Source organism: Salvia hispanica, chromosome 4, assembly GCF_023119035.1.
Source record: "Salvia hispanica cultivar TCC Black 2014 chromosome 4, UniMelb_Shisp_WGS_1.0, whole genome shotgun sequence".
NCBI classification, from domain to species: Eukaryota; Viridiplantae; Streptophyta; class Magnoliopsida; order Lamiales; family Lamiaceae; genus Salvia; species Salvia hispanica.
This window is the reverse complement of record NC_062968.1, coordinates 56,103,692-56,126,534: the sequence shown is the minus strand read 5'-3', so window position 1 is coordinate 56,126,534 and position 22,843 is coordinate 56,103,692. Positions and strand designations below refer to the sequence as shown.

The 22,843-nt window shown below is 33.0% G+C and overlaps 3 protein-coding genes and 1 pseudogene across 3 annotated transcripts; 2 read left to right on the top strand and 2 right to left on the bottom strand.

Annotated features, from left to right (window-relative positions):
• Nucleotides 1-734: 734 nt before the first annotated feature.
• On the bottom strand, nt 735-3,053 carry LOC125218277 (cis-muuroladiene synthase-like). Its single transcript, XM_048119915.1, has 7 exons — nt 2,928-3,053; nt 2,582-2,846; nt 2,124-2,487; nt 1,829-2,047; nt 1,593-1,731; nt 1,233-1,478; nt 735-1,139 (listed from the first exon to the last, which is right to left on the bottom strand). Exons 1-7 carry the CDS (start codon nt 3,051-3,053, stop codon nt 843-845), a joined length of 1,656 nt encoding a protein of 551 aa, XP_047975872.1. The 3' UTR covers nt 735-842.
• A 3,925-nt stretch (nt 3,054-6,978) lies between these two features.
• On the top strand, nt 6,979-11,624 carry LOC125218276 (gamma-cadinene synthase-like). The gene is made up of 7 exons (XM_048119914.1): nt 6,979-7,120; nt 7,433-7,697; nt 7,941-8,304; nt 8,391-8,609; nt 9,651-9,789; nt 10,841-11,086; nt 11,164-11,624. Exons 1-7 carry the CDS (start codon nt 6,995-6,997, stop codon nt 11,458-11,460), a joined length of 1,656 nt encoding a protein of 551 aa, XP_047975871.1. The 5' UTR covers nt 6,979-6,994; the 3' UTR covers nt 11,461-11,624.
• A 210-nt stretch (nt 11,625-11,834) lies between these two features.
• Nucleotides 11,835-12,301, top strand: LOC125218278 (gamma-cadinene synthase-like). Its single transcript, XM_048119916.1, has 2 exons — nt 11,835-11,917; nt 12,005-12,301. Exons 1-2 carry the CDS (start codon nt 11,843-11,845, stop codon nt 12,299-12,301), a joined length of 372 nt encoding a protein of 123 aa, XP_047975873.1. The 5' UTR covers nt 11,835-11,842.
• Nucleotides 12,302-19,227: 6,926 nt separating this feature from the next.
• On the bottom strand, nt 19,228-22,097 carry LOC125218279 (annotated as a pseudogene).
• Nucleotides 22,098-22,843: the final 746 nt, after the last annotated feature.

Sequence of the window (22,843 nt, the reverse complement as noted above, 5' to 3'; positions counted from 1 at the left end):
ATAGGAGCATAGGAGTAATTTTTTTATTATAATTTATAAGGGTTTTTTTCATTTGTTTTGTTTTTCTTGGGTATGTGTGTGTGATGTGTTTGTAATGACAGGGAAAAGGTGGAAATTCCTTCAGACAAGCCATTTATTTATGTAAAAGGAGAAGGGATGGGTAGAACTAGAGTTGTATGGAATGGGCATGGCTCAATCTTGACTTCTGCAACTTTTACCTCCTTAGCTGACAATATTCTTGTCTCGGGAATCACTTTTATGGTAAGAAATAATCAGAATTAATGCTCATTTTCAACTTATTTCATTAATTTTTATTAATCAATTTTTGGTTGATAGCACCACTTTTTAATCTTGGCAACAAAATACAATTTTTGTGGTTTACACTTCTGATCGAAATTAAAGGTCACATGTTTGTTGGAAAAGTACATGTGGACTAGCCTAGAATTCTTTGCGCAACATGTATGGTTAGTTCACATGTACTTTCCCAATAGCTAAATGGACCCATGTTATCTAAAAATATTCGAATTTTTGGCAGAATGCTTACAATTATCCGCCAAGCAAGAACGTGAATCCGGTGATGCCGGCAGTGGCAGCATTTTACATGAAATGCAATACTATATGATGAGAAGCAATTTATGGTTTAGGGAGAAGATGATTATTATTTCTGATAATGATCATTGACAACATAAAGGAGGTAAAAAGAACTAATGTGAATGAGCTTATAACACGCTCGACTCACTTACAACGACAACTTTAAAGAAAGAAACTCAAAGACGCCCCAAACGACATGTTGGACGAATAGTTCCTCTCTTTGATTATTCGTGAACATGAAACAAAAATAATCAAATGAGTATTGGTTCGATAAAGAGAGCAAGGACATTTGACTTGGCCATTTGAGGGTCGGTATACGCGTCTCCATTGCTGTTGTTGTAACTGGCATCGCACATTCGAGCATAGTTGAGAAATTGAAGGGCTATTTCTGTTGACACGAACGTTGTCTCGACCCATTCCTTGTTCACATCCATCCATGCTTCCTCAACTCGTTGTGCAAACTCTAATAGCGTCTCTTGCTTCGTTACGCCATGTTGTTTCATGTAGCAGTCGATTGCAGTCAACACTTGCCCTCCTTTGCTCTCGCGCTTCAAATTGATTAAATTCACCAAGATTAATTGAATGCTAACAAATTAATAAATATATATGGAGTAGAATTAATTTAATCTTAGGTAACTTACATCATGAGAGCCAATGTCGTCCCAATATCTACCGATCATACCCGTTGATATTGCGATTTTGGGCTCACTCTTCATCCAGTCAATAGTTTCTTGGGTGAGAGATTTAAAACCAGGAATAATAGCAGCAAACATGATATAAATGCAGCTGGTTATCTCAGAGTTTTTAACATAGTCTTCAAATGGAGGCAGTTTTCTTTCCATAACCCACTTTAGCTCTTGATTGTAAGCCCTTCCAAGTTGTTGCACCTGAATCAATTAATTCATTCATCATAATACAAATACTATATTTTTTCAGAATCAATTACTAACATTTGAAAAATTATATTTTTTGGACTTACATAAATATATAGTACTACAAACCGTTTCTATGAAATAAGGAGTTGCAAAGGCTTTCCCGAGTTTGAGTGCGTTGCGTTCATAATCTTCACATGTACTCATTATAAAACGATAAACAGTTCTCATGTATTCAGGGAGTTGATCAGCTTCATCCATATTCCACCTACAATCCAATTTAATTAATTTATGATTGATCCAATTAAACATATATATAGATAAGATATACTATCATAATTTCATGTACATATATGATGACTTACTTGTCTAAGACTTGAGTAAAAAGTTGAGCTTCATTGATTGTAGCATAATTATCATATGTATCATCCATAACTCCAATGATTTGAATGCCTTTAGCAAGTCCAATTCGAACATAAGAGTAGTGAGGTTCATAATGGTATCCCACACACCACATATACGCCTCCACCAATCGATCTCTTGCATATGGTAATTTCGATTTCAAATCAAATTCATTCCACCACCTTTTTCAAAAAAATAAATAAATAAAGATTTTAATTAATAAATTAATCACTATACAATTAGTATACTAATATTTACCTTGAGAGTTGGGAGAGTTCTTTCCTGTATAGCTTCTGCAAAAAGTTGAAGTTAAGTTTAGCTAGTTTGAGAAGAAGTTCATTTCTTGAGGGATCCTTTTCATATATAGAGATGAAAATCCGTGCGTAGACAATGGGAATATCTCTATGAAGCGGGCGCTCCAAAGCCCGCTTCACTCTATCTTTAAGGTGAGACTCTAATTCTGCTTCGCGACTACTCAAGTAACGCCTTGTAAAATCGGCAGCCTCTTGTAGTATGTTCTCGTCGTTAAATCGAACATGGGCTGCTTCATACAAGCTTAACATTCCCTCAACGTCGCCTTCTTCGAGCATACCATCCTTGTCAACAAACTTGTTGAAAACATCTGTTAAATTCATTCAATTCATGTAGTTAAATTCAATAATCAAATAGTAATATATAATTAATGAGATTAATTGCATGTATATATAATATTATACCGCAAGAAATGTGATGGCGGTGTTGCCTGAGCAAGCGAAATCCAAGTGCTATAGTGAATAAATCGGAACGGTGAAGAAGGTTATCGTCGTCATGTTTGATTTGTTTGAGTTTGTGTTCGATTTCGTTCTCGAAAAGATAGGCCAATCCCAACCGCTCAACAGTGTCGATTAATATCAATTGGTTGAGAGGAGTTGTTTTTGCCATTAACATGTCTCTTGCTTCTTCCTTCAATGCTTCAATTGCTTCTTCGTACTTTTCTTGTTCCTTCATATTATATGTATAATTACACAAATTAATTATACATATCTAGAAATTAATTAATCAAGTAATAATAAAGATATGTACCTGGTTTTCAAAAGAAGAGTAATTAGAGAAAATGTCACCCCAAATGCTTGGCTCATGATTGGTCACAGGTGGCCTTACATCCCCCACACAGCTTGAAGCCTCAGCCATAATGCTATATGTTGCCATTCTAATGTAGTACTAACAAAATTATATAAGCTCTCTGTGTGTTATGAATTATATGATGATATGAATTGTAGTGTGTTTGCTCACCAATTTATACTCTCAAATCATATGAGTGTTGGTCAACCAAAAGGGTCTATATTAATGTTATTTTGTCGCATAATAATTGTAAAAATTATATTCAATCCGCTTGATAGGATTTATTTCAAAAATAATAATAATAAATGTTTAATTTCTTCCCTTCTTAGAAAAAAATAATTAATCAATTAAAAAAACGAATTATTTTAAATAAAGAAACTAATAAGATGATAGGAATAATAATTTTGATTCATTTTCCCATCGTGGCAGGCTATGTGTCATAAAACACTCACCATACCGCCACATGCCACCCACTACGGGAAGGCCATTTTATAAATCAATTGATTTTCACACATTTTTCATCTGATAGATACACTAATTCACATGGGAATGATTTAATATATTTTATTTCATAATTCAATTAAAATAATAGCAGTCAATAGTTATATTATGGAGAACAAAATTATACACGTCATAATCTCTATTTATAGTATTAAAGGGGTAGGTATGTATTTTAAAAAAAAAAAGGGGGGTTTTTTCCAAAATTTTTTTTTTAAAAAAAACCCCCCTTTTTTTCCCCCGGGGTTTTGGGGAATTTTTTTTTTTTTTTTTTTAAATTTTCCCCCCCCTTTTGGGGTTTTAAATTTAAATTTTAATTTTTTTTCCCCCAAATTTTTTTAAAAATTTTTTTTTAAAATTTTTAAAAAATTTTTTTGGGAAAAAAATTTTTGGAAATTTTAAAAGGGGGTTTTTGGCCTTTAAAAAAAAAAGAAAAATTTTTTTTAAATTTTTTTAAAAAAAAATTTTTTAAAAAAAAAAATTTTTTTTCCCTTTTTTTTTAAAAAAAATTTTTTGGGGTAAAACAAAAAAAAAACCCCCCAAAAAAAAAAGGGGTTTAAAAAAAAACCCCAAAAAAATTTTTTTAAAAAATTTTTTTTTAAAATTTTTTTTTTAAATTTTTCAAAAAAAATTTTTTTTTTTTTTTTTAAAACCCCTTTTAAAAAAAAAACCCCTCGGAATTTTTTTTGATTAAAAAAATTATTTTTTATTTTTTTTTTTTTAAAAAAAATTTTTTTTTCCCTTTTAAAAAATTTTTGAAAAAAAAATTTAAAAAAATTTCTTTTAATATTTTTTTTTTTTCCCCCAAAAAAAAAAAAAAAATAAAAATTTTCCTTTTCCTTTTTTCCCCCCTTTTTTTTTTTTTTTTAAAAAAAAATTTTAAATTTTTTAAAAAAAAAAAAAAAAAATTTTAAAAAAAAAAAATTTTTTAACCCAAAAAAAATTACAAAATTTTTTAAAATTTCCCCCCTTTTAAAAAAAAAAAAAAAAAATTTTTTTTTTTTTTTTAATAAAAAAAATTTAAATAAAAAATTTTTTTAAAAAAAATTTTTAAAAAAAATTTTTGGAAAAAAAAAAAAAATTTTTTAAAAAAAACCAAAATTTTTTAAAAAAAAGGGTTTTTTTTAAACCCCCCCCAAAAAAAAATTTTTTTTAAAAAAAAAATTTTTTTTAAAAAAGGGAAAAAAAAAAAAAAAAACCAAAAAAAAAGGGGGGAAAAAGGGTTTTTGGAAAAAAAAAAATTTTTTTTTAAAAAACCCCCCTTTTTTTTTTTTTTCCCCCCTTTTTTAAAAAAAGGGTTTTTTTTAAAATTTCCCTTTTTTTTTTTAAAAAAATTTTTTTAAAAAAAAAATTTTTAAAATTTTAAAGTTTTTTTTCAAAAAAAAAAAACCCCCCTTTTTTAAAACCCCCCCTTTTTTTAAAACCCCCCCTTTTTTTTTAAATTTTTCCCTTTGGGAAAAAAAAAATTTTTAAAAAAAAAAAGGAAAAATTTAAATTTTTCCCCCCCTTTTTTTTTTTAAAATTAATCCCCCCAAAAAAAAAATTTTAAAACCCCCCCTTTTAAAAAAAAAAAAAAAAGGAAAAAAAAAAAAAATTTTTTAAATTTTTTTTTAAAATTTTAAAATTTTCCTTTTTTTTAAAAAATTTTCCCCCCGGCCCCCCCTTTTAAAAAAGATTTTTTTTTCCTTTTTTTTTGGGGTTTTTTTAAAAAAAAATTTTTTTAAAAAAAAAATTTTTTTTTTTTAAAAATTTTCCAAAATTTTTTTTTTTTTTTTAAAAATTTTTTTAAAACCCTTTTTTTGGAAGGGAAAAAAATTTTCTTTTTTTTTCCCCAAAAAAATTTTTAAAAAAAAAAAAAAATTTTTTTTCCCCCTTTAAAAATTATTAAAAAATTTTTTGGGAAAAAAAAGGGGGTTTAAAAAAAAGGGGAAAAAAAAAACCCTTTTTAAAAAAAAATTTTTTTTTTTAAAAAAAAATTTTTTTTTTTTTAAAAAATTAAAAATTTTAAAAAAAAAATTTTTTTAAAAAAAAAAAACAAATTTTTTAAAAACTTTTAACTTCCCCCAAAAAAATTTTTTTCCCCAAAAAAAAAAAAAAGGGGGGGGAAAACCCCCTTTTTTGGGGGGGAAGGGGGAAAAAAATTGGGAACCTTTAAAAAACCAAAAACAAAAATTTTGTATTTTAAAACACAACATATACTATATGAGACACCAATAACATATCGGTATTGAAATTGGTCATATAAAAAATTTAATAAATACTAAATTTTTGGTATATAAAACATTTTGTTTAGGTAAAGATATGAATTTTACTCGCATGAGTTATGAAAATTTTCCCCTCGTCAGCCCAATTTTTATCTCTATATATGAAAAAGACCCCCCAAGAAAGAACCCTTTCCCAAAATAGCTAAACAAAAACCCAAATTTTTTCCCAAAAAATTTAAAGAAAAACTCTCCAACCCCTAGGTTTTAAAAATTTCTATTATTTCCCAAATTAAGGGGGTGCCTATTTTATTAAAATTAAAATTTTCCTTTTTTTTTTTCTTGAAAAAAGGTGGTGGAATTAATTTTACCTTTAAATCAAATTACCATATTAAAGATCGATTGGTGGGAGGCCTATTTTTGGGGTGTTTGGGTACCTTTTTGAACCTAGTAATCTTATGTTCGAATTGGGGCTTCCAAATCAAAAAAATTAAATTTGGAAAGATGGAAAGATAAAATGATAATTATGCTACACTCAATGGCTTAACTTTTTATGAAATCTTAGACAATTTAAATCATTTAAAAAGGGACAAATATATTTATTTTTATTAAAAATGTTGAAGCAACATGGAATCCTCAATATATTTGCAAAAGTAAAGAAAAAAAAACATAAAGAAACAATGTGTAATTTTTGTGAAGGCTAGGGGACTTGGGCTTTGTGGGATGTATGGACATGTTAATTGTTTCAAGATTTGACATTTTATGGTTGAATCTTTGAAAGATCTCTTTGCAAATAACCTGATATTTTAGACATACACAAGAAAATTAATGTATATCAAAAGGAAAAAAAACAATGGCGCAGACAAATTTTGTAAAACAAAATCTAGCGCATCTTTTTTTCTTGTCATGGATGGAGAATTTTCTGATTTGCATATTGTGACCATACTATCATCCTTGTGTAATCACGTTTTATTTGACTTTTATAAATGAAATAAGAATAATAAATTGAACTTACACTGTTACACACACTAATGATGTTACTGGATGGAGCATATACACGTTTGTGAGTTTGTAACCATATATAAAGACAAAGTTTGAGATACTTTTAGTAATTAGAATCAATTTGAATCCCACGTGTCAAATACTGCCAAAAGTCCAAATCAATGTTTAGGTATTTTTAGTATTTACAAAACAGAGAATATTTAATCACAGCCAAATAGGTTTATAATTTTTTTGTTGACCTACTATTTAGAATTTCAGACTCATGTGAGTATAAATTGGTGAACAATTTTCTTCAATTTCATAGCATCATAATTGATATCATAATTAATGGCAACATATAGCATTATGGCTGAGACTTCAAGCTGTGTGAGGGAATTAAGGCCACCTGTGACTACTCATGTGCCAAGCATTTGGGGAGATACTTTCTCTAATTACTCTTCTTTAGAAAACCAGGTATATGTATATAAAATATACTCCCCCCTTTCCTTGTTAATAGATGCGTTTCTTTTCGTCACGGAGTTTAAGAATAGTCTGTTAAGTGAATGATGAATAAAGTAAGAGAGATGGAGAGAGAATAAAGGAAGAGAGATAATTACTTTTGTCAAAAATAAAAATGACTCAATTAACTTGGAACTTCTCGAAATAGTAAAACAACTCTATTAACATGGAACGGAGGGAGTACATATCTTTATTCGTTAATTTCAATATATTTTACATATGTATAAACATGATAGAGGAAATTAATCTATTTTTACAAACATGCAGGAACTAGAAAAGTACAAAGAAGCAATTGAAGAATTGAAGAAAGAAGCAAGAGACATGCTAACGGAAAAAACAACTCCTATCAACCAATTGATATTAATCGACACGATTGAGCGGTTGGGATTAGCCTATCTTTTTGAGACCGAAATCGAACACAAACTCCAACAAATCAAACACAACAATAACGACCTTTTTCACCAATCCGATTTATTCACTACATCACTTGGATTTCGCTTGCTCAGGCAACACCGCCACCATATTTCTTGTGGTATATATACTCCTTCTGTCTCATTCGTATTTCATTAAAATTATGGACTATTGCTCCACTCTCTATGTTAAAACTTAACACGTTAAATCTTTCTTACTTTATCTTTTCTCAAACTTTACTCTTTGTTGAATTAACTCACTAACTTTGCTCTTTGTTGAATTAACTCACTAAAACTTTCTTAAGTCCCATATCTTAAAGAAACGCCTCAATTATCAAGTTTAACTTAATGAACTACTTAAGCAGATGTTTTCAACAAGTTTGTTAACAAGGACGGTATGTTTGAAGAAGGCGACGTTGAGGGAATGTTAAGCTTGTATGAAGCAGCTCATGTTCGTTTTCGCAACGAGAAGATACTACAAGAGGCTGCAGATTTTACCAGGCGTTACTTGAAACGCAACGAAGCAGAGCTGGAGTCTGGCCTTAAAGATAGAGTGAAACGGGCTTTGGAGCGCCCGCTTCATAGAGATAGATCCATCTTCTACGCGCGGATTTACATCTCTATTTACGAAACGGATCCCTCAAGAAATGAACTTGTTCTCAAACTAGCAAAATTTAATTTCAATTATTTGCAGAAAATACACAGGAAAGAACTCTCCCAGCTCTCCAGGTATGAGTATGCAATGATCAATCTGAGGCGTGCCTATTTAGTACTACTATTAATCAAGATATTTCTTTGTTTTTTGAAAAATAAAGGTGGTGGAACGAATTAGATCTGAAATCAAAATTACCATATGCAAGAGATCGATTGGTGGAGGCCTATGTTTGGGGTGTTGGATATCATCATGAACCTCAGTACTCTTTTGTTCGAATTGGAATCGCCAAAGCCGTTCTAATCGCTGGAGTTATGGATGATATGTATGATAATTATTCTACAATCAATGAAGCTCAACTTTTTACTCAAATCTTAGACAGGTAAGTCATATCTATCCATATACTCTATCCGTCCAAAAAAAATAGACCAATTTGTGTATGACATGAGTTTTAATGTAGAATTGGTAAAGTAAGAGAGAAAGGGAAAAAAGTAAGAGAGAATGGAGAAAAAGTAAGTAAGAAGTAGTGTAATATATGATATGTACGAGGTTTATGATCAATTGCTAACTAATTAATAATCTAAAACTAAGACCAATTCTTAGCCATTAGATTAAGAGATCAAATAGTAAAAATAATGTCAATTAGATTATATTTCTCCTTAAATAGTAAGTAAATAAATTTAAAGGTTATTAATGTCAATTCTCTCTCGTCAAAATCATTTCAAAACTTTAAATTTATGTAACTCTCTCGATTTAAATTATTTTTTTTTTCAAAAAATATATTAAATTAAATATAATTTTATAAAGATTCCGAGGAGATCTCAATTGCATATGTTTCGACGATGTTCGGGTAGTGAAATTTGATTATATTTCAATTTTCGTACACGTTGATAAGCAGAATTTTATCAACAAATGCAAAAAAAGCTCATTATAGTGTATGTAAAATATTTATAAAACTGTGTTGATATTTTCTTGTACTTGTGTTGAAATCCTTGTGTCACATTGTTGATATAAAAAAAATCCACGAAAATTATCATATGATAACATAATGACGATATTACCCTTTAGTTGATATTTTCTCTATTATTTATTGAAATTTGTGAGTTTTAATCTCATCCACTCATTTTAAAATCTAAAAATGTAGATTTAGTCTTAGTTTTAGATCACGACGGTATAAGTATATAAGAGGACCCGTGCAGGGATTATGATTATAGGGATGCATTCAAATAATTCTAATAACTAACCCTAATATGAAACTCATGATTTTAAGATCCAACGCCTACAAAATGGACACGTGGCATTCCCTATTTTTTTAGAGTGAATCTGCATACCTTGTAAAGACAAGAATTTGCATTGTTCAAAGTGGATCTGTATAATTAATGTTCAAAATAAAATCTGTATTCGTTGAATTATTGGGTTGCAGGTGGAATATGGATGAAGTTGATCGTCTCCCTGAACACATGAAAACTGTTTACCATTTCATTTTGAGTACATGCGAAGATTATGAACGCGACGCACTCAAATTTGGGCAAGCCTTTGCAACTCCTTATTTGAAAGAAACGGTTAGTAGTAGTACTATATACTATATGTGTGTAACTAACTGATCCCCTACAAATATATAATCTTGTTAATTACTACCTCCGTTCCCAAAAATTTGTCCCTATCTCTTTTTAAAATATACTCCCGCCGTCCCCCATTAGGAGTCACACTTTGACCGGGCACGAGTTTTAAGAAATGTAAAGAAAAGTTGGTTGAAAAAGTTAGTGAATGTGGGACCCATTTTTTTATATTGGTTTTATAATAAAATGTGAGTGAATTGAGTTAGTGGAATGTGAGACCTACTTACCATTTATGGTAAAAATGAAGTGTGACTCTTAATTGGGGATGGACCGAAATGGAAAAGTGTGACTCTTAATAGGGGACGGAGGGAGTATTTTTTACTCCCTCCGTCCCGCTTTAGCAGTCCCATTGACTTTTCTGCCTTGTTTTTGTAAAAATGATAAAAAATAGTTAAAGTGGTGAAATGGTAAATTAAGAGAGAAAATAATATAGAGAAGAGTCTTATCTACATTATTGTGTCTCTTACTTTACCATTTCTCCACTTTAACTATTTTTTATTATTTTTATAAAAAGATGGCAGAAAAGTCAATGGGACTGCTAAAGCGGGACGGAGGGAGTAACATATTCCCTCTGTCCTTTTTTAAAATATAAATGGAGTTGAAAAAGTTAGTGGCACGTGGGTCATACTTTTATATATTAGTTTTATAAAAACATATGAAGAGAAGAAATTAGTGAAATGTGAGGTCGTGCAAGGTGACAAATTTTCAGGAGCGGATGGAAATGGAAATAAGTGACAAATTTCCAGGGACGGGGGAGTATATTATGTTAACGCCCGGCAAGAATGAATGACCGAACCACAAGAAAATTCATAGAAACCTCCAACTTTCCCATCACTTGTATGAGGCCCAGAAACCTAAATAACTAAACCAGTAAATTTTGAAAACTAAAAGAAAATCCAGAAAAACAAGAAAATGACATTTTCGCCCTCAAACTATATCGTCATCAGCTAGAATTGCATGAATATATTTGCATTATATATGATGAATGGATCAGGTGCAACAACTTGGAAGGGCTTACAATCAAGAGCTAAATTGGTTTATGGAAAGACAAATGCCTCCATTTGAAGACTATGTTAAAAACTCCGAGATAACCAGCGCCATTTATATGATGTTTGCTTTCACTATTCCTGGTTTGAAATCTCTGAGTCAAGAAACAATTGATTGGATGAAGAGTGAGCCCGAAATCGCAATATCAAGTGGTCTTACCGGTAGATATTTGAACGATATCGGCTCTCATGAGGTAGGTTATAGTAACTTCAAATTAATTAATTATACCTCTTCATAGTATTAATTTGTTAATCTTGCATGATTTCGAAGCGCGAGAGTAAAGGAGGCCAAATGTTGACTGTAGTGGATTGCTACATGAAACAACACGGCGTAACAAAGCAAGAGGCGCTATCAAAGTTTGCACAACTATATGAGGAAGAATGGATGGATCTAAACAAGGAATGGGTCGAGACATCGTTCGTGTCTACAGAAATCGCAATTCAGTTTCTCAACCACGCTAGAATGATCGATGCGAATTACAGCAACAATAATGGAGACGGGTACACAGATCCTCAAAAGGGCAAGTCGAATGTTGTTGCTCTCCTTATCGATCCAATACTCATCTGAATTAGTATAAGTTTGTTAGGAGACGTCCTAAATCTATTGTGTAATATATCATAATCGTTTGAGTTAATAAGTTTGCTAGGAGACGTCCTAAATGTATTGTGTAATGTATTGTGTAATATATCATACTCATTTGAGTTAATAAGTCAGCTAGGAGATGTCCTAAATCTGTTGTGTAATGTATCATACTCATTTGAGTTAATAATAATAATAATAATAATAATAATAATAATAATAATAATTATTATTATTATTATTATTATTATTATTATTATTATTATTATTATTGATGTTAATTTTATGCCATAATAATTTGCTTAAACAAAGTAAAAATTTTAAGGTCCTTAAAGTAATTAAACCAACCTAATATTAAACTATTGATTGGATGAAGAATGAGCCCAAAATTGCGATATCGACTGGTATGATCGGAAGATATTGGGACGACATAGGCTCTCATCCTGTAAGTTACTTATTGATTCAAATTGACATATAGTATTAATTTGTGAAGATTCAATTAATATTGGTACGATATTTGATGAATTTGAAGCGCGAGAGTAAAGGAGGGCAAGTGCTGACTGCGATCGATTGCTACATGAAACAACATGGCGTAACGAAGCAAGAGACGCCATCAGAGTTTGCACAACGAGTTGAGGAAGCATGGATGGATGTGAACAAGGAATGGGTCCAGACAGCGTCTGTGCCTCGAGAAATCGCCCTTCAATTTCTCAACTATGCTCGAATGTGCGATGCCAGTTACAATCACAATAATGGAGACGCTTATACAGATCCTCAAATGGGCAAGACAACTGCTATTGCTCTCTTTATCGATCCAATAATTATTTGATTACCTTATATAGTATTGAGTTATAAGTTTGTTTGAAGAAGTTCTATACGTACATTGTGTATGAATGAAAAAAATCTCATTTTATATGTGAACTTGGTTAGCATTTTATTAAGCAGCATTATATTAAGCAACTTGGTGAACTTGGTTAGCATTTTATATGTGTATGAATGAAAAAATCTCATTTTGCAAAGTAAATAAAAATATATATAAAGAAACAAAATATGGAATTGGGCTTGTGGGATGTATGCATGTTGTTTCAAGATATGATATTTTATGATTTGATCTTTGAAAGATCTCTTTACAAATAATTAAACTGAAATTTCAGACATGCAAAATACAATCAATGTATGTCAAAAGAATAAAAATGGTGCAGACAAATTTGTCAAACAAAATCTAGCGCATCTTTCTTTTCTTTTTTTATCATGGATGGAGCATTTGCATATTGTGATCGTGCTGTCATTGTAACAGCCCGCCCTCCTAGGGTACAATAAATGCGGCGGCTGTTACCCAAATGGACTCTAAAGAAGTAAACATAGGCTAGGGTTTCATTTAAAGAGTTTTGACCAAAGCATTTAAAGGAAAACATCAGAGCAATAAAACAACAACTTAACCTAGAAGCTTAAATACGAAATAGGAAGGTATCATAAATAACGAGCATAATCTCAAGAGTATGACATGGTTTCCAAGATAAAATCCTCAAGAAAAGCCCAAGGCTTCAAAAACCAAAGGAATAAGTGCAAGGTATCCATAATAACACTAAAGTGTATCAAAAACTCAGCGGAAGACGACCAAGAGAAAAGAGCAGCTATGTATGAAGACACAACTACACTTGAAGCTCAAATTATCCATCTTAATTAGTTAACAAGCTCAACATCCGCCACCGCTCGCCAACGTTCAACCCGCACATAAGGAAAACACATGCAGGGCTGAGTATTTTGAAATACTCAGTGAGCTCGTTGCCAAAACGTTTTATAAGTTATGCCACCCTTACCAAGTGAACTCGAGTTTTAAGCAGTTATAAGAGAATATCACGAGTATCACAAAATATATTTTCCATAGACTGGCCAGTCAAAATAACTCCCCATTTTCTCATAAATTTCCACAATCACAATTACAATATTTCCATGGTGCGACGAAAGTGTGGCCACACTTTTCGCCCACGAGACCGGCCGACTAGCAAGGACGACTCCCGATCCCATACACAGCCTAGTAGGGTTTGCGGCCCATACTCAGACCCAAATTCGTATAATCACATTCATAGCCCTATAGTCCAATGGAGCGAACTCACAAGCTAGGCATCAGGCACACAATATCACAATAAAACAAACATAGGTATGGCATAACAGGTAAACCACCATTATAACACCAATCAATACTTTTGATAAAATAAAAGAGAGTTTTAAGAGTAAAGCCCACCTCGACTGCTTAGATTTCAAGTAGTTTCGCTTTTCCGTTATCCGGCTTCGCAACCAAAGTTTCACCTTTTAGATCACATAGGCACATATCACAAATTAGGTTCAACACTACTCTTACTCATGCATGTCTCAAAACTTTTCCCTTTTCCCATCGATTTATCTTATCATTACTAATCAATCAAAAATCATGTTTATCACACAAGTTCCATTCGCATCTCCAAAACTAGATCTAACATCAACATGTGTCACACAAGAATATTTAGCCATCAAACACACACTACACAAACACAACACACACACACACGCCACACACACACGCCACACACATGTAACATATTCCCATATCCCCTTGTCCCACTTTCACTCAACCAAGATGCATGAGGGTTCAAGAAGACCAATTAATCGGTTAAAAAGAAGAGGAGTGGAGTAGAAACGAAGAAGATGAATATAAAATACCTTATGAGAAAAACGATCGGTAGGAATTAAGTATTAGACTTGGTTCTTCAAGATTTTTGGATCAAACTTCAAATTCTTCTCAAAGGTTGAAAGATTATTGAAGAAAAGTAGAAGAAAATTGAGAGAGTGTGGAGAAGAGGGAGGGGGCGTGTACTTAGGGTGGGGGGCGAAAATTTGATGGCTAGGTTTAGGAGTTCCTCTTATTTATAGAGCTCAAAAAGATCTTTAGAATATTTGGTAAGATTTTATTCTCCACAATTAAATAATCAATATTATGGGGTAGGGAAGAAGAAATACCAAAAATAAGCTCTAGGGTTCCAAGGCATGTAGGTTTCAAAAATTAGGCTTTTTAATTAGCCAAGATTTGGTTTTGGTATATTTCACGGAGTAGAAAAAAATATCACGGAGCAAAATAAAAGAAAAATTCTCCCAATTAGGGATTGAAAAATGCGTCCCCTATGCCTTTTTAAATAAGGCATGGATTTTCAATATTAACTAAAATAAGATAAGGCAAGATCTCTTGAGGTATGGAAAGATTTGGTAGAATATTTAAATTCTAGGTATGGAAGGGATTAACTAAAATAAAATAATTCTTTCCTTCCCACAATAGGTGATTTTCGAAAATCACTAAGGCACAAGGGGGCTCGATTTTTCCTCTTTAAAAATAAGGAAATAATTGGGTCTTGGATTTAATTTGGATAAATATCCCAAGAATTAAATTAAATCCGGAAAAATGGAATTCCCTTTCCAAGGGGTCTAGGGTTCGAAAATTTCAACAATTAGGTGGCTAGTATTTATGGAAAGTTTTCTCTAATATTCTCACTTACCCTTAACAAATAATTCACTTCATAAATTAATAAATCACATGCCACATCACAAAATCAATAAGTTTGACTTTTCAAACTTTCAACGCAAACTCTAGACTCAACTCGGCCATAGCATCACATGCAATAAATGCATTCACGACTCCACGTTATCAATAATAAATTCCGAGATGTTACAGTCATCCTCGTATAATCACGTTTTGTTTTATTTTTATAAATGAAATAAGAATAATAAATTGAACTTACACCGTTACACACAAAAATGATGTGATTGGATGGAGCATATACACGTTTGTGAGTTTGTAACCATATATAAAGACAAAGTTTGTCATATTTTTAGAATCTAATTGAATCCCACATGTCACATACTGCCAATACAATCAATGTTTAGGTATTTTATAAAGTGGCACACACACGATGAATTCAATAGCAGAGATAGCAAAATCAAAACTATTTTTTTGATCGATTCTTTTAGGCTTTTTGTTTAATAATATTTCGAATATGAAAGTACATGAACTTGCTAAAACAAATAAATCTTACAAATACTATCTCGGAGAGTTAATTGTACCTGGTTACTTGTTCCTCTACCTGCTGGTGCTTCAACAACACAAATAAATCTTACAAATACTATCTCTGAGAGTTAATTGTACCTGGTTACTTGTTCCTCTATCTGCTGGTGCTTCTGTTGTTGATTGCAGATGGTTATTCAAATTGAAAAATGAGGTAGATGGCTTAAGGTACAAGGCCAAACTTGTGGCCAAAGGATTTACTCAACAAGAGGGGGTAGATTATACTGAAATATTTGCTCATGTTGTGAAATTTACTACTGTTAGACTTATGCTTGCTCTATGTGCTCACTTTGATTGGTAGTTGAAACAAATGGATGTCAAAACTAAGTTTTTGCATGGTGATTTAGATAAACCTATCTATATGAAGCAATCTGAGGGTTTTGTTGATCCTAAGTACCACAATCATGTTTGCTTGCTGAAAAAGACTTTGTATGGTTTAAAGCATTCTTCTAGACAATGGAATATCAAGTTTAATTGTTGTATGCAGAAGCTTGAGTTTGTCAGAAGTACCTTTGATGCTTGCTTATATGTGAAAAATATTGATAAAAATCATGTGTTCTTGTTGCTATATGTTGATGATATGCTGATTATGGGACCCTGCCTTAAGTCTATTAAGCATGTACAAGCTGCTCTGTGTGATAACTTTGAAATGAAAGATCTTGGTGATGCTCAAAAGATTTTGGGTATCAATATCTTTAGGAACAAAAAGGAGTTTGTCCTTGTGCTTCACCAAGAACCATGTGTGCATAAGATCTTGCAAAAGTTTAACATGATTGTTGCTAAAATTGCTATTGTGCCTTTAGCTTCTCATTTTTTTTTGAGTAAAGATTTGTGTCCTAAGTCTGATGCTGATATTGCTTCCATGAAAAAGGTGCCTTATGCCAATGCTATAGGTTCTGTGATGTACTTGATGGTTAGTACTAGGCCTGATATTACTTATGTTGTGTCTTGCTTGAGTAGATATATATCTAATCATGGACCTGTGCACTAGGAGGCTTTGAAATGGCTCCTTAGATATCTGAAACATACTTCTAAGTATGGTCTGTGCTTCTCAGTGTGATGATGGTGTTGAGCTATGTGGCTTTGTTGATTGTAACTATGCTAATGACAAGGACAAGAGAAAGTCCACTACTTCTTATGTGTTTAATGTGTGTAGGTCTTGTGTTAGTTGGAAATCTCAATTGCAACACATAGTTGCCCTCTCCACTACTGAATCAGAATATATAGCCATCACAGAGGCTATGGAGGAGGCTATTTGGCTAAAGGGAGTTCTCTCTGAACTTAATTTTTAAATGATATCCTGCTATGTATTCTGATAGTCAGACTGCTATACAATTATGCAAAAACCTCGTGTTTCATGATAGGACCAAGCATATAGATGTTAGGTTCCATTTCATTAGAGATGTTGTTGAAAAAGTTGAGGTTTTGTTGCATAAGGTGCATACTGATAAGAATCCTGCTGACATGGGCACTATGTGTTTACCTGTTGAAAAATTGCTTTCTTGCATTAAAAGGCTGCATTTTGATTGTGGTTAGCATGTGCATCTGCATGTCCCGGGGCAGACCTTGATGATTCATTTAGGCCTTGGCTTAATTTGAAATCACAAGGCAGTAAAGTCCTATAAGACTAATTGGCTTGCCATCTGGTGTCTTATTAGGCAACCCGGCCTTATCTCTTGACTAATGAGCTAAAAAACTCTTTGATGTCTTGAGAGGGCCTTGTAGCTGTGATGAAAGCAACACATGACCGTGGCTCTCCTCTATTTACCCAATTTAGTCGAAGGTGGAGTATGTGAAGTACTATAGACTCTAATTGTGTTGCGCTTTTGATATTATTTTGATGGGATGATTTAATTCGTGTAGCCCATACCATTATTGGTGACCCAGTTTGGTTTGGCCCAATAACTTATCTGGGATGCTACGATGGCTGCCACGTGGCTATCTCACAAGGATCGTGGTCTGGGACCGTTGGATTAATGTGTGTGTTTGTTATGAGTCTTGTGACCCATTGCCTTCTCTCGTTGATTCCAGAACTTTCTCTCTCCCTCTTGCGATCTGCTCCAGCTTCTCTCTTCTCTCTCTCTAGATTCTGGTGCCGTTCGCCGGCGATCTTCTCCAATCTCTTGTTTCTATCGATGATTCTCAGTTCTAGAGAGGTTCATTGGTTTAGATTCTGAGTGAAGTGAGTACTTGTGTGTTCCTTCTCAGATCTAGGGTTTGTCCAACTTCTTTGTTGGATTCTTGTGTGATTGGAGGCTTCTTCGAGGGTTCTTGTGTTGCGAAGCAGTGTTCTGAGAGATCGGTGTTAGATCCTTGTGAACTGAGGTGGTCTCAGTGTTGTAGCAGTTGGAGTATCCCTAGGGGTTAGGGTTGGTTTGAAACTTGTTGGTAAAGATTGAGGAGGTCCTTGGCTCTGTGAAGTCGTGTGTGTGCGACCTGAGCCATATCCTAAATCTTCTAACCTTTAGATTGTTCTGTTCTGGTTAGATCCGAAAGGATCCTTTGCCTTGTGATTACTAACTTGTGTATCTAGTGTGCAGGTATCCCAATCAGTAGCAGCTTGGATTCCAGATCTGGTCAAGGATCTGAAGTGAGGTAGGGTTTTTTATTAGGGTTTTGACTCTGTAATAGATACTTAGTTGTTATCTTAGTTCTTTTGTAATCTTGTTATCGATTGCTTGTACTTGGCTTGTAACTTCTGAGATTAGCCATCTCAGAGCTCAATCAATAAAAGAGGTCCCGATAATTAGTGAATCCCGAGTGATCTGATCCCTACAGAAATGTTTAAATCTCATCAAGAAGATTAATATGAAGCACAGGCAGGACATACCCCAGATGAACCACGGGCTTCGTGTTCAAACGCTGCAGTGTCGGCGGAAAGGGCAACGCCCTCCTTGGTAGAGCGTGGAAGGCTTACTCCCGAGTCATTTACTACGCTTCCTCTCTCTCAAATCTCGTTGTTCCCCGAGGATGGGATGCTTGGAATTTCATCGGCCATGAGTAACCATATAATTCATCCTATAGTTTTCTTCTTCTGTTTTGTTGTGTAGCTATTGTCGGTGTTGTGTTGATCAGACAGGGGCGAACGCAGAAAAATTAGGCTATGTTTTTTAAATATAATTTGAAAAAATATTTTTGTGCGAATTTAGCTCGGACTTATGATAAAATTTAAATAAATTTAAAATTTCGATAGATAAAAAATTAAAGAAATATGTTAAGTGGGCATAATGTGATCAGGAGCAGGATAACTTTTGTAGAAGAAGAATGCGAGGAGCAGGATCGAACAAGTCGAAGCGTGTGGCGTGGGAAAAACCTTAACGAGCTAGGCGGGAGCTTAAGTTATTTACAAGTATCTCTTACATCGACAATGGGGGGTGGATTCGAAGGCTGCCTATACACATTGATGCCTAATCTCATTCACCTCTGTTTATGTAAGGAGACTCAATTTGTGAATGTTGAGGCCTTAGTATAATGTATGTTTTCACACATCTTTTCATGGGTTGAATTGCTGTATATATGTGTACATGTATTTTACATGAAATGCAATAATATATAAAGTATATGAGAAGCTTTATGGTTTATGCTAGGCCAATCCCTAGGGAAAGATATGATAAGGCTTAGTGTTTAGGGAGAAGATGATTATTATTTCAAAAACAACCAAATGAAGAAAAAACCTATAAATGAGCTTATAAAACGCTCGACTCACTTACAACGACAACTTTAAAGAAAGAAACTCAAAGACGCCCCAATCGACTTGGTGGACGAATAGCTCTTCTCTTTGATAATTCGTGAACGTGTAACAAAAATAATCAAATCAGTATTGGATTGATAAAGAGAGTAAGGACATTTGACTTGGCCATTTGAGGATCTGTATACCCGTCTCCGTTGCTGTTGTTGTAACTGGCATCGCACATTCGAGCATAGTTGAGAAATTGAAGGGCTATTTCTGTTGACACGAACGTTGTCTCGACCCATTCCTTGTTCACATCCATCCATGCTTCCTCAACTAATTCACCAAACTTTGATAGTGTTTCTTGCTTCGTTGCGCCATGTTGTTTCATGTAGCAGTCGATTGCAGTGAACACTTGCCCTCCCTTGCTCTCGCGCTTCAAATGGATTAAATGCACCAAGATTAATTGAATGCTAACAAATAAATATATATGGAGTAGATTTAATTAATCTTAAGTAACTTACATGATGAGAGCCTATGTCGTCCCAATATCTACCGATCATACCCGTTGATATCGCTATTTTGGGCTCACTCTTCATCCAATCAATAGTTTGTTGGGTGAGAGATTTCAAACCAGGAATAATAGCAGCAAACATGATAAAAATGCAGCTGGTTATCTCTGAGTTTTTAACATAGTCTTCAAATGGAGGCAATTGTCTTTCCATGACCCACTTTAGCTCTTGATTGTAAGCCCTTCCAAGTTGTTGCACCTGGATCAAATTCATTCAACATTATACAAATACTATAATTTTTCAGAATCAATTACTAACATTTGAAAAATTATATAATTATTTGGACATACATAAATATAGGGGTGTGTTACGGTCAGAACAGTGTTACGGTCAGAACGTCAAATCATGTACATTTTATGCACATATAATGTACCACCCCCATATGGGCCATATGTAATAATGTATCACCCCCATATAATGTACAATGTACATTATATGGGGATGTACATTATTACATATAGGGGTGGTACATTATATGTGCATAAAATGTACATGGTTTGACGTTCTGACAATATTTAGCGTTCTGACCTGAATACATCCCTACATAAATATATACCAAGTACTACTAACCGTTCCTATGAAAATAAGGAGTTGCGAAGGCTTTCCCGAGTTTGAGTGCGTCGCGTTCATAATCTTCGCATGTACTCGTGATAAAATGATAAACAGTTCTCATGTATTCAGGGAGTTGATCAGTTTCATCCATATTCCACCTACAATCCAATATTCCAATTTAATTAATTAAGATAAAAATATATATACTATGTACATACATGAAGACTTACTTGTGTAATATTTCAGTAAAAAGTTGAGCTTCATTGATTGTAGCATAATTATCATATGTATCATCCATAACTCCAATGATTTGAATGCCTTTAGCAAGTCCAATTCGAACATAAGAGTAGTGAGGTTCATAATGGTATCCCACACACCACATATACGCCTCCACCAATCGATCTCTTGCATATGGTAATTTCGATTTCAAATCAAAATCATTCCACCACCTTATTTTAAAAAAATAAATAGATAAAGATTTTAATTAATAAATAGGCACGCACGCCTCAAATTAATCACTATACAATTAGTACTAATATTTACCTGGAGAGTTGGGAGAGTTCTTTCCTGTATAGCTTCTGCAAAAAGTTGAAGTGGAGCTTAGCCAGTTTGAGAAGAAGTTCATTTCTTGAGGGATCCTTTTCATATATAGAGATGAAAATCCGAGCGTAGACGATGGGGATATCTCTATGAAGCGGGCGCTCCAAAGCCCGCTTCACTCTATCTTTAAGGTGAGACTCTAATCCCGCTACTCGACTACTCAAGTAACGCCTTGTAAAATCGGCAGCATCTTGTAATATATTCTCTTCGTTAAATCGAACATGAGCTGCTTCATACAAGCTTAACATTCCCTCAATGTCGCCTTCTTCGAACATACCATCCTTGCCAACAAACTTGCTGAAAACATCTGTTATTCATTCATGTAGTTAAATTCAATAATCAAATAATATATAATGAGATTAATTGCATGTATATATATAGATTATACCGCAAGAAATGTGGTGGCGGTGTTGCCTTAGCAAGCGGAATCCAAGTGCTGTAGTGAATAAATCGGAACGGTGAAGAAGGTTATCGTCGTCATGTTTGATTTGTTTGAGTTTGTGTTCGATTTCGTTCTCGAAAAGATAGGCCAATCCCAACCGCTCAACCGTGTCGATTAATATCAATTGGTTGAGAGGAGTTGTTTTTGCCATTAGCATGTCTCTTGCTTCTTCCTTCAATGCTTCAATTGCTTCTAATTCGTACTTTTCTCGTTCCTTCATATTATTTGTTGAACACAAATTAATTCTACGTGCCTATAAGGGTTAGTGATAAAATGCAAACTTATATATTATACAAATTCAAAATTCCTTAACACAGCTTCAACACAGTTTCAATACCGTATCAACACAATGTAAAATTTCAATATTTTAATGTCAACACATTATCAACACAACATCACCGTTGAAATTCTGTTAACATTTTCCTGTTGATGTTTTTTTTTATCTGTTGACATTTTCTGATGATCCAGATCATAGTTTTGAGTTTGTACAATATTTAGGATTTTCATTTGATCACATCTCTGCCTATAAATATGTTGAAACTAATCAAGTAATAAAGATATATAATATACCTGGTTTGCAAAAGAAGAGTAATTAGAGAAAATGTCACCCCAAATGCTTGGCTCATGATTGGTCATAGGTGGCCTTACATCCCCCACACAGCTTGAAGCCTCAGCCATAATGCTATATGTTGCCATTCTAATTAATGTAGTAACAAATTATATAATCTCTCTCTGTGTTATGAATTATATGATTATATGAATTGTAGTTTGTTTGCTCACCAATTTATACTCACAAATCATGTGTTGGTCAACCAAAAGGGTCTATATTACTGTAATGCTCTTTTATCGCATACTATATTTAGTTAAATACGACTAGTTGAATTTCTATCCGTGTCACGCTGTACATTTTTCATACCTGACTGATTTTACACTATTTTCACGTGGGAGATACGGAATAAATTAATGTGGAAAGTAGTAGTATATTTTATTCCATATATATAATTCAAAACAAGTCTAGTATTCCATATATATAATTCAAAATATATGAACTCTCACAGCTTGGAGAGTTGGAGTTTGGAGAGTTGTATACAGGATTTTAACCTGATTTGATTTATTTGTAAAAGCATAAGTAAAATTGTAAAAATTATATTCAAACCGGTTGGTAGGATTTATTTCAGAAATAATAATAATAAATGTTTAATTTCTTCCGTTCTTAGAAAAAAATAATTAGTAATCAATTGAAAAAACGAATGATTTTAAATACAGAAACTAATAAGATGAGAGGAATAATAATTTTAATTTATTTTCCCATCGTGGCAGCTATTTTGGCATAAAACACTAGCCATACCCCAATATGGCCACCCACTACAGGAAGGCCATTTTTTAAATCAGTTGATTTTCACACATTTTTCATCTGGTAGATACACTAATTCACATGGGAA

What these genes read in the sequence shown, in the direction of transcription:
- LOC125218277 (XM_048119915.1), bottom strand. Translation starts at nt 3,053, where the DNA reads ATGGCAACATATAGCATTATGGCTGAGGCTTCAAGCTGTGTGGGGGAT. An exon ending in CTCCTTATTTCATAGAAACG is followed by an intron (nt 1,479 to 1,592) that starts GTTTGTAGTACT and finishes TAATTGATTCAG; the next exon opens with GTGCAACAACTTGGAAGGGC. An exon ending in ACGACATTGGCTCTCATGAT is followed by an intron (nt 1,140 to 1,232) that starts GTAAGTTACCTA and finishes ATCAATTTGAAG; the next exon opens with CGCGAGAGCAAAGGAGGGCA.
- LOC125218276 (XM_048119914.1), top strand. Translation starts at nt 6,995, where the DNA reads ATGGCAACATATAGCATTATGGCTGAGACTTCAAGCTGTGTGAGGGAA. An exon ending in CCGCCACCATATTTCTTGTG is followed by an intron (nt 7,698 to 7,940) that starts GTATATATACTC and finishes CTACTTAAGCAG; the next exon opens with ATGTTTTCAACAAGTTTGTT. An exon ending in ACGATATCGGCTCTCATGAG is followed by an intron (nt 11,087 to 11,163) that starts GTAGGTTATAGT and finishes ATGATTTCGAAG; the next exon opens with CGCGAGAGTAAAGGAGGCCA.
- LOC125218278 (XM_048119916.1), top strand. Translation starts at nt 11,843, where the DNA reads ATGAAGAATGAGCCCAAAATTGCGATATCGACTGGTATGATCGGAAGA. An exon ending in ACGACATAGGCTCTCATCCT is followed by an intron (nt 11,918 to 12,004) that starts GTAAGTTACTTA and finishes ATGAATTTGAAG; the next exon opens with CGCGAGAGTAAAGGAGGGCA.